We start from the raw sequence: 14,229 nt of genomic DNA, 5'->3' as shown, positions 1-14,229 counted from the left end.
TTTTTCTCTCTCTCTCTCTCTCTCCCTTCCCCTTTTCCCATCTCCACTGTTCTTCTTTTCTCCCTATGTGTGACCAGACTCAGACGCAGTTGGAGCATGCCCGAATACGGGAGCTCGAGCAGAGCCTGCTGTTTGAGAAGGCACAGGCTGAAAAACTCCTCAGAGAATTAGAGGACACCAGGGTAATCGACCCCCACTTGCCCTGCCTGCAGAACAGCGCGCTTGCCCCCTGCGTTGATGCTAGCGACGCCTTGCTTTGGGTTTCTTTTCTTTTTTTTTTTTTTTTTTTAAATGGTTTGTGGGGTTGATTGGTTTTGGCTTGAATTTAGGCTTCCCTGATTTTTTGTTTGGTTTTTAATTTGCTCTCTCTCCTGAAAATGGTAGTACGATATAATTTCTAGCTTTGCTTCTTGTGTGGGGACTTGTTTCTCAGATTGAGTTTGCTTCTCTGCCCCATGCCACCATTTGACACATGAGCTCTTCACAATTCATCTTTCAGTTAACATGCCCAAATAATATCTGCACCCTGCACAATTCATTCTGCCTTGAGGCTCCCCCAGGCTGCAATAGAAAATAACACTGCAATCAGCATTCCCTTTGTCCTCCCTCCAGCTGTGGGAGCTGCCATCTGAAATGAAAGATCCTGGTGAGTGCAGGTGGGCCAGCTCTGTTCCTTGGCCATGCCTGCAACAGGACAGGCAGCCCAGATGAACAACGCACCCGATCCTAAAAGCAGCCAGATGTGGAAAGGGCTTTTTCATGCTGGTGTGGTGTAGGAAGCGATGACTTGCCTACAGTGAGCTTGCTCCTCCACCAATGGTTTTGTTAGAGCCGTAGAAAACACAAATGTGAGGTTCTCCAAAAGGGCTAAATGGTTTGAAGGGCCCATCTAAAACAAAAAATACCCAGCCTCCTGGGCTGATGGTTAGTGGGGAAAACGGCAATTGAAATGAAATGGAATTGATCGCTTGTGTTTTTGGCACTGGAAGATCCGCTTGGTTTCCTTGTTTCTTCTGCCTTTTTCTAATATTTCACCTAGTCAAATCTCCTCCATCCATAGCTGCAGCACCCTGAACTCCCTGTGACTAGCAGGTAGTTCAGCCCTGTTAGGATACATTCAGATCTTAAGACATTGATCCATAGCCCTTATGCTCAGTGTTAACCATGGCCAGAGTTGTCTTGCATCCTCTAGCCTTCTACGTTATTTTTACTTTGCTATTAACTCTAACAAGTACTCATGTGTAAAAATCCCCTTTCTTTTTTACACCAGGGTAAACAAATTATGATGCAGAAGAAGGTCTGTAGGCTGAGGATTGCTGAGCAATAAAGGAAACATGATATGCTTAATGCTGGTTTAAATGCTTGTGATATTCCTGCATGTGCAGTCACATTTCCTCTGTGCATCATCTGGCAAGATGCCTAGTCTGGAAATATAATGCCCTTCCAGGACATTATTTTTCATAAACCACTGTTGCTCTCTAGCGAATTTCAATGGTTGCTTCAAAGATGTGTGTTTCTCTGTGGAAAACGAGAGGTTCGTATTAGGAAAAACAAATTGCAATTGGCACAAAGACATAACTGTTAGAGTTATTGGTGATAGTTACCCTGGTGCAAAACTATACTCAAACTGGAGGGTGCTGGGTATTCTTTTCCTGTTTATTTCAACTTTGACTAATGTACTTTGGATTTACTTCCGCTGGAGCACACTCACTAAAAGGAAGGATGTGGCTATGAGAGGTGGGGACTGACTTTGTCTTCTCTGTCGTGTTGCAGTTAACGACGGTAGCGGAGAAGTCCAGAATCCTGCAGCTGGAGGAGGAGCTGAGCCTCAGGCGCAGCGAGGTGGATGAGCTTCGGCAGTGCCTCAGGAGCTCTCACCAAGCAGAGACCCCTGAGCATAACCTTGGCTTGCAGTCAGAGGCTCTTCGTCTACGAGATCAATTGCTGTCTGCCAACAAGGAGCATCAGAAGGAGAGCAGCCAGCTAAAGGAGAAGTACGAGAAGACATTAAAGAAGTACCAGCAGGAGATGGAGAAGCTGAAAGCTGTCAATGAGAAGTATTCGCAGGAAATCGTTGACCTAAAGCATAAAGTTCAACAAGCCACTAATGAGAACATGGGGCTTATGGACAACTGGAAGTCCAAGTTGGACACGTTAGCTTCTGACCACCAGAAGTCTCTGGAGGACCTCAAAGCCACATTGAATACAGGCCCCGACACCCAGCACAAGGAGATCGTGGAACTGAAGGCAGTGGTGGAGAGTATAAAGATGGAGCACCAGCTTGAGTTGGAGAACCTGAAAGCAAAGCATGATATTGAGACAGCTGTTCATATAAAGGAGAAAGAGAGCCTCAAACTGAAGTTGCAGGAGGCTGTGGATGAAGTGGAAAAAAGCAACAGCAACTGGAAAATGCAACTGGAAACCAAAAGCAATCAGCACCTTCTTGAGCTCCAAGATGTGAAGGACAAGTGTCGAGATGCTGAGCTGAGGGTGCATGAACTGGAGAAACTTCACGGTGAATATAAAGATCAGACACAAGCAATAGCTTTCTTGAAAGAGCAGATTTCTTTGGCTGAGAAGAAGATGTTGGACTATGAAACACTGCAGAAAACAGAAGCCCAGAGCAAACAGGAGATCCACAGATTGCAGGAAAAAGTGCTTGTCTTAGAGAACAAGCTGCAGTCCATGGAGGCCCTGCATCCTTCTCAGCATGCAAATGTATGACTTCTGGGTCATTCTACTTGTTTGTTATCACTGTTCATAACCCTTCCTAGGAGCAGCCCTCAGCTGCTGCCTTGTGCAATTTTCTGAGGCTTCTGTGCCTCAGAGTATCTGGATGTCTTTACCTTTCATCGATAGTGCTTTTTCTGCACTGCATCTCCATGCCAAAGGTGTCTTCCCATTCTTGAAAGCCAGTACAGTGGCACAATTAGAAGAAATTAGAGTCAAGAGAAGCAAGTGGGCCACATCTGGGCTTGAAGGCACATGAGCACTGTGGCAGCAGAATAAGACTACCGTAGTTTGTCAGGGGTGGGCTCTCATCCTGAGCAAGCCGTGTTCTTAGCTGAAAAAGCATTTTTGCTTTTAGTGTATTATTGAGCAAGGCCCTTTAGGGGTAGGTGGGAGGACAAGGTGGAAGAAGAGTCGTTGCCCGTGCTGAGATAGAGCACGTAGCTTGCTCAGCACGTGGAGCATGGTTTGAGGGCCTCAGTTAGGGGGCTGAGCTGATGGGATTGGGTGGGAGGTGCGTGCCAGCAATGCGGCAGAGGCAGTGGGGGAGGCTTCGCAACATATACAAGAGACACGGGGAAATGCTGCATTTAAGGATTGTAGTGGAAGAGGTGCTAGCAAGGGTCAGGATGGCACCAGGCTGGGGAAATAAAATGTCTGATTGAATACGAGTCCTGAGCCTCCCAGGGAAGGCTAGAATAAAAACAATAATAATATGAAGAGGTCAATTTTCTGTGGCCTTTGTGTCTTTTTAAATCATCTTCATTTTTTTGACTATTTGCCACAGGATGCCATCCTGCCTGTGTGGCATGGCACAGGGATACATGGCTGGTTTTGCACTAGAGTGAGGGGAGGAGATTGCTGCTCATGGCTCTAGGCTGAACTCCTGTTCGTGTTTGGATTTTGCATGATAAATGAGCAAAAACCCAACTTACAACTTGTCCCTGTGGGGATGCAGAAAATGAAAATAAGCCATGAAACGCGCACGTTTTAAGAATACTCATTTGAAATCTATCACTGGCGGTGTAGTCACTGTTCAGACTGAGGTGCCAATGAAATGAATGCAATGCCTATGTTTAATTTGCCAGCACGAACAGCCCCACTGAAATCGGTTGCACCTCTAGGCGGGAAAGTCAAGCCCATGAATTACTGTTGGCCAAGTGAGAGCTTCGTGCCTGCAAAAAGGCATGCTGAACTGGACAGGAGAGGCAAAAGCCCAAGGAGCTATCCACAGCATTAATGGTATTTCAAGGGTTGCTCAACATGTTTCATCTAGTGAAGACAGTCGTGAACAATAAGTACAGCCAGGGCCCTGGGAAAAGTTATTACAACATGTCACATATTATAGCCAATATTCAAACAGGAATGAATGTAAAAGAAGAAGCTGGAGGCTTGTTCCAGAGCCCTTTAAATAAGTGAGAGGGCTCTGGGGGATATTGATACTGGATTAGAACCAGGGAGTCTTGAAATAATTACTTTAACTATGTGTCGATTTAAAATCAGGAAAATGTGGGAAGAAATGCATGAGTGAAAGCCTTTGAGTATCACAAGGCAAACTCTATTTTTAAATGTCTTAGCTAATTTAATGTGACTGCAGTATTAACTATCCAAATATTTTAAACACACAAATGTGTCTTGTGACCATCTTTCCTAGACCTTCAAGTGAGAACCACAGCTGCGCTTCCAAAGAGCAGTTAAATAGTTTTTCTGTACCAAAAGTACATCAGGTGGTGTATTCCCTCTTTGGGTGTGCTTCTGCTTCTGTTCAAGACGTATCCTGCAGCCCACTCAAGCTCTCAGGGCCTGACCTTGGGGCTTTCAGTGGTGGTGGCCACAGCAACTGCTTGATCTGGGGCATGTGCTGAGGTCCCACCAAAGGCTGCTGGACGTGAAGAGGTTTAAAGGGCTGAATTGCAGCCTCTGCAATGGAAAGCTTGATCGTGAGCTCTGCGGTCTCTGGCTTTTCATGGCAGTATAGACAAAAGAGGATAGGGAAAAGGCAGAATCCTCTATATGGACCAGCATTTGCTTTTTATTATTTTTATTAATGTATTCATTCTCTAATATTATTTTATCAATGTTTTATTACTGTGTTTAGAACTTTGGGCACAGTTAGATTCTTCAGAAGTTGAGGAACTTGTTGTCTGATCGGTCTCAAGCTGAATGCTAAAGAGCATTTGCACCTGAAAATTTGCCATGATTAACCACAGGAGACTGGTCCAAAGGAGAGCAGCTCTTCCATCGCTCTGTGCAAACTCCGGGTGTGTGAAAGCTGGAACCAGAGCTTACAGGGGAAGCCTGATCTCTTTTCCCTCCCGGGTGAATCTTGCTGTTGTTCTCAGCTGCCTGTGGTGTGTAGGCACGCTCAGATAGTACCGGTTAACCTTCAGTAGTACCCAACTGTAGAAGTGACTCCTCAAAAGCCTTTGTTTCCCTCCCAGGAAGGGTGTAAAACACTGTAACGTGGGTACAGGATACACCTCTGCTTTGGATGGGGCTTTGTGGTTGTTAACTTTGCTTTGAATCTTTGGGTAAAGGGCTGTTTTACATCTCATATTTTACATTTATTTCAGATGATTGAAACTAATGATATTTCAGAAGAAAAGATAAAGATGAAGCAGACTATGGAAGGTAGGAAATTTTATTGTTTTTTCTTGGAACACCCTGTTCTTGTGACTCATGTGCCTTCCCTTCCTCTAACTTTCTGCTCTTGCAGGGACGGCTGTGTGGAAGGGGCTTAGGAGGCAGTTTCGTGTCTCAGATTTTGCTGGATGGCATTTGTTGTCTGGCTTTTTTTCCCTCTAATCTGGCTGAGCATGTGCAGGGATGGATGTTTTTACTTGTGTTACACACTCACCATGCAGATGGTGCAGGCTGGAGACAGATCTGGGGAAATGGGCACACTTCCATCCCATCACTGATTTTTACAGCAGGTAAAATCCAGCCATTAAATGCAATTTGTTCATAGGAGAGGACTGTTAATGGTAGATATTAATGTGACTGGCTTAAAATAATGGGGGTTACTTTTTTTATTAAGCTTACTATAAATCAAATCCATCCTTTTAACAAAATGCAGAATTTATGCACTCAGAAAAATTGTATAAAGTAGCTTTGAAACTGAATTGCACTCAGCCTCCCTCACGAAGAGGGTAAGCTGTAATGCCTAGTCTGAGCAACAGCAGACCTGGCAAGATTAGAGCTGGATGGCCCAGATGGTCTCTGTTGGGAGCAATGTCCTACCACATTGCATGTGCATGACACATGCTTTTGTGTGTCTGTGAAGGATTCAGGGCTGTTCCAAGACACGTAAGGTGCTTCCAGATCTCATCTTCCCTTGCTCGTTCCCAGGAGACTCATATTTCTTCATTCTTCCTTAGGGATGTTGTGTGTGTTTGTTTGGTTTTTTAGCAGAAAACATTATCAGTGTAGATCACAAAGGTGATCTCTAAAGAACGAACTTGTCACTTCTCTTTTCAAATGGCATTTGGCTTAGGGTGGCATAGCTTTTTCTCAATTATTCACCTCTAAGGAGTCTGTTCTCTGCAAAGCCCTTGTTAAAATCCTGCTGAGCATGTAGCAATCTAAACGGAGGTTACTGGGGACTTCTGCAGGCTTAAACTTTACTTAATAGAAACTTTGTTTGAGTGTCCCTCCAGCTGTTTGTGGATTCAGACAGAGGTGTTTTGTCCTATTTCCATCTGCCCTCAGTGCTAGCTAGGCATTGTCAGTCGGCCTCATCACTGTCTCTGCAGGTACAGGATTACGTATATGCTATACCAAATTGTATGCTGATTGACAGGTAATTCCTGCCTAGTGAGGGCAGAACATAACTAGGTCCAGCAGCCACTGCTCTTAAAATGGCCACTCGGTCCACGTGCATGTTGTTTCCACACTGAATAAGCCATATATACTAAAAACAACCAGTTCAGACTTGAGTCACAAAAGCATCATACTTCAAATCTACGGCTCTGTTTGAGTGTGGAAATGCATCAGTTTCAGAAAACATGACTTTTAAAACTGTCTCTGCCTTCCAGTGTAGGAGGTAACACAAAGAAATGTGCTGAAAGCTCCTTTTTGTGTTTTTTATTAATGTTTTATTCCCTTTTTTTTTTTTCCCCCTCCTTGTGGTTGCTTTCTTAAACCTGTCCGATATGGCTTCCCAGCTGTGTATCCTGCCTCCTAATACCTGGATGGTGGTGAGATGCAGTGAGAAACTGTCTCCTGCTGCTTCTCTGCCGATGGAGGGTACCACCACCATGCCCCTGTCGCACCCCGACCTGTGCTGTACACTCGATACCTTCCTGATTTGCACAAAGCATTTTCCAAGCTTCTATGTCTTGTCTTTTCATTCTCCCACAGACCTCCAAGACAAGCTGAGTAAAAGAGACAAAGAGGTGTCATCGCTGGCATCCCAGACTGAAACTCTAAGGGCCCAAGTAAGTGGTAAGTTTCCCTAATCCAGTGCTGGTGGGAACTAGGTGTTTCCCTGCTCGTCCGCTGTACTGGTGTTTAAACAAGGGCCCAGGTGCTGAAAGGGGCAGGTCTAAAACATGACACTGCCTGTCTGTTAGTGGATATTGTCGGTAAAAATTTGTTCAGGAGTTCTGGTCTCTTTTCAGGAGGTGAATACAAACCCTCCAGAAGATATTTATATCCTGTGAGAAGGGGTTTTTGGGTTCATCGAATGTCAAAAGCTGAAACAGGCAGAAATAAATGGAGCTGGGCATGTCGTTTCTGAGATCTCCCCTTAAATAGGGCTAGATCCAGAGCTAATCAGACCTGTGCTGTTAGGAGTGGGAATTAGGAAAAGGCAAAAAGCAGGGATGTAAGTAAAGGACTAAGTGACCTTTCTTCCCCCTGTATCCTCTGCTTCTCGTAGCTTTGGAAAATAAATGCAAAACGGCAGAAAAGAAGGCTGATTCGGCGTTAAAAGAAAAGAAGAGGCTGGAAGGTGAACTGGAAGCCTTGTCCAAGAAAACACATGATGCTTCAGGGCAACTGGTCCTGATTAGCCAGGAGCTACTCAAGAAGGAAAGGTCAGTCCGCAGGTCTGAAGGACGAAGCTGGACAGAGTGTGTTTGTGTTCATTCAGGATGCTGTAATTTACCACCAAAAGAAATCAAAAGGTTGAATTGTTGAATTCCAGCCCCCAGCTTTCCTGTTCTTTAGAGGTGCTTATGTGGGAATTTGGTTAAAATTAGGGGCTATGAATGATCGAAGGGGACTGCCCTTTCACTGGTCACCAGGAGCTGCAAGACAGCTCAGTGCCCCTGTAGATGCGGAATAAAGTCATCTACAAGCCAGCTAAGCTGGCTGCTGCCCTCCTCTGAAACACAGTGCTCTGTGCAGGTTCCAGTCTCTTTACAGCTGATGCAGTGAGGAGGACAAGAGCTCTGAAGCCCGCAAAGTGGTGGGAGTTGGGTCAGGTTTGCTCGCTGACCTTTCTTTGGCTCTGTAACAAAGGCGGGAGGGAGTGTGGCAGGACTGCAGTGGTGTGTGGGCTCTGGAAATGTCTTCACCTTTTCGTGCTGCTTCTTCCAGGAGCCTGAACGAGCTGAGAGTGTTGTTACTGGAGGCAAACCGGCACTCGCCTGGGCCAGAGCGGGACCTGAGCCGGGAGGTGCACAAAGCCGAGTGGCGCCTGAAGGAACAGAAGCTCAAAGATGACATCAAGGGGCTGCGAGAGAAACTGGTTGTGCTGGTGAGGGCACCAAAGCTCCTCCTGGCCTTGACCTGGGGGCTTGGAGGGCTGTGTGTGGCTCGTTGGGGGTTCTAGCCCTTCACCCTTACTCCAAGTCTTTGTGCTTTCTTTTGTGCTACTGAGCATCTGATGGGAACTTCCTTGACAGTGCCTGTGAGCTGTGGCCTGGCTTAGTAGCACCTCATTAAGCAGCAAAAATGTCCATCTGTCCTTCTCCAGTGTTTTCCTGTTCCCACTGGTTTTAGATCCATGGCTAAATAGGGCTAAAATTTGTGAGAGAAACTGAAGGTCAGTCAGCTACCCCACGTTGCTTATTCCTAGATCAGAGAGTGTGTAAAACAATGTCCTCTAATTCCTGTGTACTTCAGTGTCCTCCAGTGGTTGAAATGTGAATAATTTATTTGAACTCTGCTGGGAACAAATTGGAGCTGCTGCTGGTTGTATTCGATACGATTGCCTTCAGAGTTGTGCTCTGACCCCATCTACTGTTGAAATCAAAACATGGTTATATGAGTAACTGGATTTCTACTTTGCTTAGTTTCTGTAGTTATTGGTTTTAATCTAACATGCTCCTATTTTCCCTTTGCTGTATAAGGACAAGGAAAAATCTGTAACGGATCAGAGGCGATACTCCCTGATCGACCCCTCGTCAGAGTCGGAAGTGATCCGGCTGCAGCACCGGCTCGTCAGCACGGAGGATGTGCTGCGCAATGCGCTGGAGCAGGGCCACCAGATGGAGAAGCTCATGGAAGCAATGAGGCTCTCCTCCGAGAAAACACAGGTAGAGCGTCGGCAACCATTTCCCAGGTTGCTCAGCCCTCAGCAGTCATTTCTCTTGAGAAATCTCCTGGGACCTTGCCCTGTGCTGTGGGGGGTGATGCACTCAGCTGGGTCCCTTTCCCTCTGCTGGAAACAGCCTGGCAAGACTTTGTTCTGTCAGATGTAGCTTAAAACCAAGAAGAGCCTTGCTAGTAATTACGGATCTTCTTGTGCTCTGCAAGAATGGTTGCTAAATGTGGTGTTTTGGGGAAGGTTGCAGTGTGAGTAACTGTTCTTTATGTGTACAGTGACATGTTGCTGCACATCCTTGCCGTACAGGCACTTTATAATAGGGAAGTTGAGGATTTCTGCCATCTCTGTTCTTTGAGAGGATTATTTCTTTGCAGCCCATAAGCGCAAACTTTGGAGGTGACTGGGAAAATGTTTTCCATTTCTCTAACCAGTTGCTGGAGGAATCTCTGTGTCTCATCTGGGTTTGCTGATGGACCATGAATGTTCACATTCCAGTTGCTATCTTCTCTTCCCAACTTCCTCTGGTCTCCCTTTGTTTCTTCTGACAAAAGCAAAACTGCTTCTGTTGTTTGTCTTGCATCCTTCTTTGTGAAATTGAAGGCTGCAAATAACTTGACTCTCCACACTTGGCTTTTTCCATCTCATACCTGTGGTGTCTAAGCCCTGACTGATTCTTCCTGTGAAGTGACCTGCCCCTTGTGCCAAGCTTTGTGCTTCACGTCCTTTTTTTCTCTTCTAGCTGTATCTTCTCTTGTGTCTGCAACCAGGTCATGCCTTTCAGAGCCCAGATGCGCCAGTGCTCCTCTTGTACTTGCTCACTTAAATTCTTAGCTGAAAAATATCTTAGGGTAGTACAGAACAAGCCACTAGACACAGAGAATGGGCGGAGAGCTTGTTTTCCCTGATGCAGGTGCAGATATGTTGTGGTAGGTAATCTGGGGGGGGTATCAGGTCTTCTCCTCCTCTGACACAGTCTTCTGCACAGTTTGTAGATACACTAAACAGCTGTTTGCATTGCGGTAGTACTTGCAGGGAGGCAGTCAGGAGGAGGGTGCACGGTAAAAATTGCAGCCCTGAAAGCTCTGCTGGCTCAGCTGAGGATCTGTGTGTTGCAGACAAGTCTCTATATCCCGCAGTGCAGCGGCAGCAGCTGTCTGCCAGCACCACACAGGACAGCTGTAGTCGTGATGACAAGTTTGTGGCAGTCCAAGGCGTACTATAATCCTGTCAGTACCTCCAGAGTGACTTTAGTTTCTGCTGTAATTGCTATGTGTCAAATGAAAATGCATTGTGACAACCTCATCTGTTGGAAGCTATGGGAGGGGTGGGGAAAGTTATTCTCTGTTTGCTTTAAGGCTAAGTCCCTTGAAAAAAGGAAATCTTTCCTTTTGCATTCCTGTCTCCAGAGGTGGTGCAGGTGGTAGTTATTTCTTTCCCAACTGTAGAAAATAACTAATCTTACATAAAGTGGGTTGGAATGGACCTTATGAGGTCAGCTAATCTATCCCTGGTATTACTTTGATACTTTCGTGCTTAAGAAATCTTAGAGATAAGACAAGACAGTATTATGCTGTCAACTACAAACTGTGGTACTAAGAGACAGACAGAGGATTATCGCGGGAAGCTAGGCTTCAAGCTTCTATTGATGTCAGATTTTTAAAGTGCCTGGTTACAAGGAAGTCTGGATCAAAGCTCCCTAGTTTCAGTATGATATCTGTTCATCCTTCCCCTTATGAAGTGGAGTTGTTAGCCAGGGGCTTTCAGTCTGAGCCTGAGGTGGTTGTTGGCCTAAAGAGATCCTGGTGCAATAGTTAGGGAATTGATGGTTCTTCCCAGAAGCCACATTTCTGCTGTAACCCATTCTGCGCTACCTTCTGACCTCCCGTCTCCTCTCTGACAGCAGCAGCTGTTGCCCAGGGATCTGCCTTGGCATCGCTCTCCCTTTGTCTGCAGAGCCTTCACGTCGCAGCACGCTCAAGAAGGAAATCTCTAATTACCACAAGCTGCTGCTGCTCTTCCCTTCGCAGGCTTAGTCAACCACCGTGCTCTGCAGTCCTTGATGTGCATGGCTGGCCTTGCTGTTAGACGAGGAGGTGCAGGAGCTGGGAGAGCATAATGGCACTGTGTCTTCGTCTCATTGTCGAGTAATTGCTGCCTTGCTGTTTCCGTGCCTGCAGCTGGAAAGTATTTGTCCTGTAATAGAGGAAGAGGATCTTTGCCTTCTCCATGTCTTGGGAGACCCTGATCTCGCAGCGTTGCAGGAAATGACAAGGGTTTGGCACTCGGGCCTTTTCTTGGAGAATTTGCAGTGATTGCTCTGGGAGCTTTTTTATTTAATTTCAAGTGAATTACAGCACTTTGTGTTCATTATCGTGACCATGTACTGAGATGAAATTTCAAACCTAATTCCTGGTATCTGATAGCTGCTTAGTACATGGATGGGGTGTGCTGCAGGTAGGATATATTGCCTTGTGTAAGGCCTGAATCGCCTGTGGTTGTGGGTGCAGACCCAAGGCCGAGTCACTACAGTGGCACTATTCTGGCTATCCATCCAGGTAGGATTCACTGCCTGGCAAACAGTTCAGGCTCTCAAAGCAGAGCTCAGTTTGAATCTCTGCCTGGTTTTCCCGCCCAAACTAAACCTCTGTCCTATAGGGTTGATTATGCACCTTCATGGTCACAGTGAGAATGGAAGCTGGGTAGCTGGGACTCCTCTAATGATGGGTTTTAAACCTTGCAGTCTTGTCTCCCCATAATGTCTGGTTTTGCTGCCATCAGCAATTCATAAACAACGGTGAATCTGATTACCAAGACCCGAGCAACTGACATCTGGCATGCTGTGACTTCAGGCTGCAGCTTTCTTCTCTTGTTTGTGCCGGTTGTACTGTCATTTTGAAGCTGAAGGGCTCCATATTATCCCTGCTAAAGAAACAGTATAAATGTTTAAAAGTTCTTGTGCTTTCTAAAGATAGAACAGCCTGTCCTGGCTGCCGGACTTGTCCCCAGAGATGGGAAATGGGGAATGGCGAATGTCCTTTTTGCTGCCGGGATGTTCGCTGTGCTGTGTTCTGCAGCTAACGCTGCCCTTGGCTGAGGGTTTGTTTATTGGGATTTAAGAGTCAGAAGTGAAGAGCGAGTCTGTGTCCGTAAGGAACTCGGGGGATGTTTTGTAGCTGGGAAAGATGCAATCCGGCATGTGGGGGTTGGGCCAGGGTGCAGAGGGCAGGAAGCTTCTTGCCTAAAGTGGGCTGGAATTTTTGCATTCTCCTTTCCTTGTGTGGAGTGGGCACTGTGTGCTGGGCTGCTAAGGAAGGAGGTGGCAGACGTGCCAGATCTCAGCACTTGCAGGCAAAACCACTAGGCTCTGTGTCCCTCTTCAGTTAAGTACTGTCCGTTCTCCATTGCAGACTGTTGGAAATTCTGGGTCTGCTAACGGGATTCACCAGCAGGATAAATCCCACAAGCAAGAGGTAAGTTAAAAGCAGAATGTTGTTTAAAACAGTGACTGCTTCATGTGGTTTCTTGCCTGCTGTGCTGGGGACAGCTCTTGGACGGAGGCAGTTCGGCCAGCAAAGCTTGACTGTGTCATTCCCACAGCGAAAGCAAGGGGCTTTGCACAACGCCAGTTCTCAAGCATGGTGGGAACCTCACCTTACCATTAAAACCACTTGAAGCCATCAGGAAGGTGCTAGTGAGATGCACGCTGAGGTGCAACGGGTGCTTCCTCTGGGAGAAGCAGTGGGGAGGGAGTTTCCCTTCAGACTCCTGGGTCTGTGCCTGTATGACTCTTTTCCTGGCAGTCCCAGCTAGAACCTGCTCGGTCTCAGATCTCTGCCTTCCCCTCTACATGGGTGGCATTCATGGGACATGCTGTCCTGGTCTCCTATGGTTTTCATGATGTAGGGCAAGATCTGTAGCCTCAGACTTTGTTTCCTTACAGGCACAATGGCCAGCCTGAGGAAGAGGCAATGTGGCTTACTGGGCAGAGCAGTGGGTCAGGACATGGCAGGCCTGGTGGCCTCCCACTCTGTGCCTCAGTTTCCTCTTCTATAAAAAGACATCTGTGCTTGCCCGCATTTTGCCTAACAAGGTCTCTTTTTTTTCCAGGAGAAGCTCTGATAGAGAAGAGGTGAAGAGGATCATTTCATGCCAGTATCAGCTCCTGTGCACAGTCAGGAAAAACAGTGCCCCATCTGGCTTTAGCACCTCCAAAAGACTAGACCCAGTATTTTCACTTTAAAGCAGGACAATGTTTATAATATACTAACTGATGTAATCAGGACAATCCTGGAATCCAGTTTTCCAAGGCAGCCATTGTTCCAGGAGGGAGCAGAAAGATCTCTCTGGGTTTGGTTTTCTTACCTGCATTGGTTTTGACTGTGGAATTTGTATTGCTTGAGCTGCCCTTATCCCACCAGCTGATGTGGTCTGGATGACAGCTGCCCCGAACGGCGGCTGAAGTGCCAGCGAGTCCCAGTAACAGCACGGGAGCTGCAAAGGGATTTGATTGTGGTGTTCAACTCCAAAGCGCGTGCCCAGGGGCTGCACACTTCCCACGTGGTCTGTCCCTTCCCTTCCACCCACCCCGGTGTCTTGAAGACCTGCACAAGCAAGTGAAACCTGCTGGGCTGACTGTTCACGCTGGCACGCGTAGGCTGAGGGAGGCAGGGTGTGGGGATGTGTTTCCCTCCTCGCCTTGTAGAAGACATCACTGTTCTAGAGCACGGAGGCTGCACTTAGTACTTGTATCACGGCATGTCGTGGGAAATAATCTGATTTCAGAGGGATATTTATTTCATTTCTTACCCACTGCTGTTTGGGGAAGGAGCTGTGATGGCTCTGAGTTTGGGGACAGGCACACCTCGCTTAGGTGTGGTTGGCCTTTCTTCCTGCAGAGAGATCGCTGAGCAGGCCTGCTGATGGCCTGGGCCACAGCCAGGCTGCCCAGCCTGGTCCCCCTCACTCCTATGTGTTTTACTGGGTCTTTTTTGAGCGCGGGACTCCAC

The 14,229-nt window shown here is 46.8% G+C and overlaps 1 protein-coding gene across 1 annotated transcript in view; it reads left to right on the top strand.

Annotated features, from left to right (window-relative positions):
- CLIP2 (CAP-GLY domain containing linker protein 2) overlaps window positions 1-13,463 on the top strand; it is a 63,702-nt gene extending 50,239 nt beyond the window's left edge. The window contains exons 8-16 of the mRNA XM_009319280.1: window positions 78-182; window positions 1,774-2,718; window positions 5,304-5,361; window positions 7,090-7,173; window positions 7,610-7,766; window positions 8,272-8,431; window positions 9,027-9,212; window positions 12,631-12,693; window positions 13,331-13,463. Coding sequence (XP_009317555.1) covers window positions 78-182; window positions 1,774-2,718; window positions 5,304-5,361; window positions 7,090-7,173; window positions 7,610-7,766; window positions 8,272-8,431; window positions 9,027-9,212; window positions 12,631-12,693; window positions 13,331-13,342 — 1,770 coding nt within the window. The 3' untranslated portion in view covers window positions 13,343-13,463. The remainder of the gene's footprint in view (window positions 1-77; window positions 183-1,773; window positions 2,719-5,303; window positions 5,362-7,089; window positions 7,174-7,609; window positions 7,767-8,271; window positions 8,432-9,026; window positions 9,213-12,630; window positions 12,694-13,330) is intronic.
- The last annotated feature ends 766 nt before the right edge of the window (window positions 13,464-14,229 follow it).

The sequence above is a fragment of the Pygoscelis adeliae genome, unplaced genomic scaffold (assembly GCF_000699105.1).
Source record: "Pygoscelis adeliae isolate BGI_AS28 unplaced genomic scaffold, ASM69910v1 Scaffold282, whole genome shotgun sequence".
Lineage (NCBI taxonomy): Eukaryota > Metazoa > Chordata > Aves > Sphenisciformes > Spheniscidae > Pygoscelis > Pygoscelis adeliae.
Note: the sequence above shows the minus strand (reverse complement) of the source record. Positions and strands in the feature narration are given on the sequence as shown.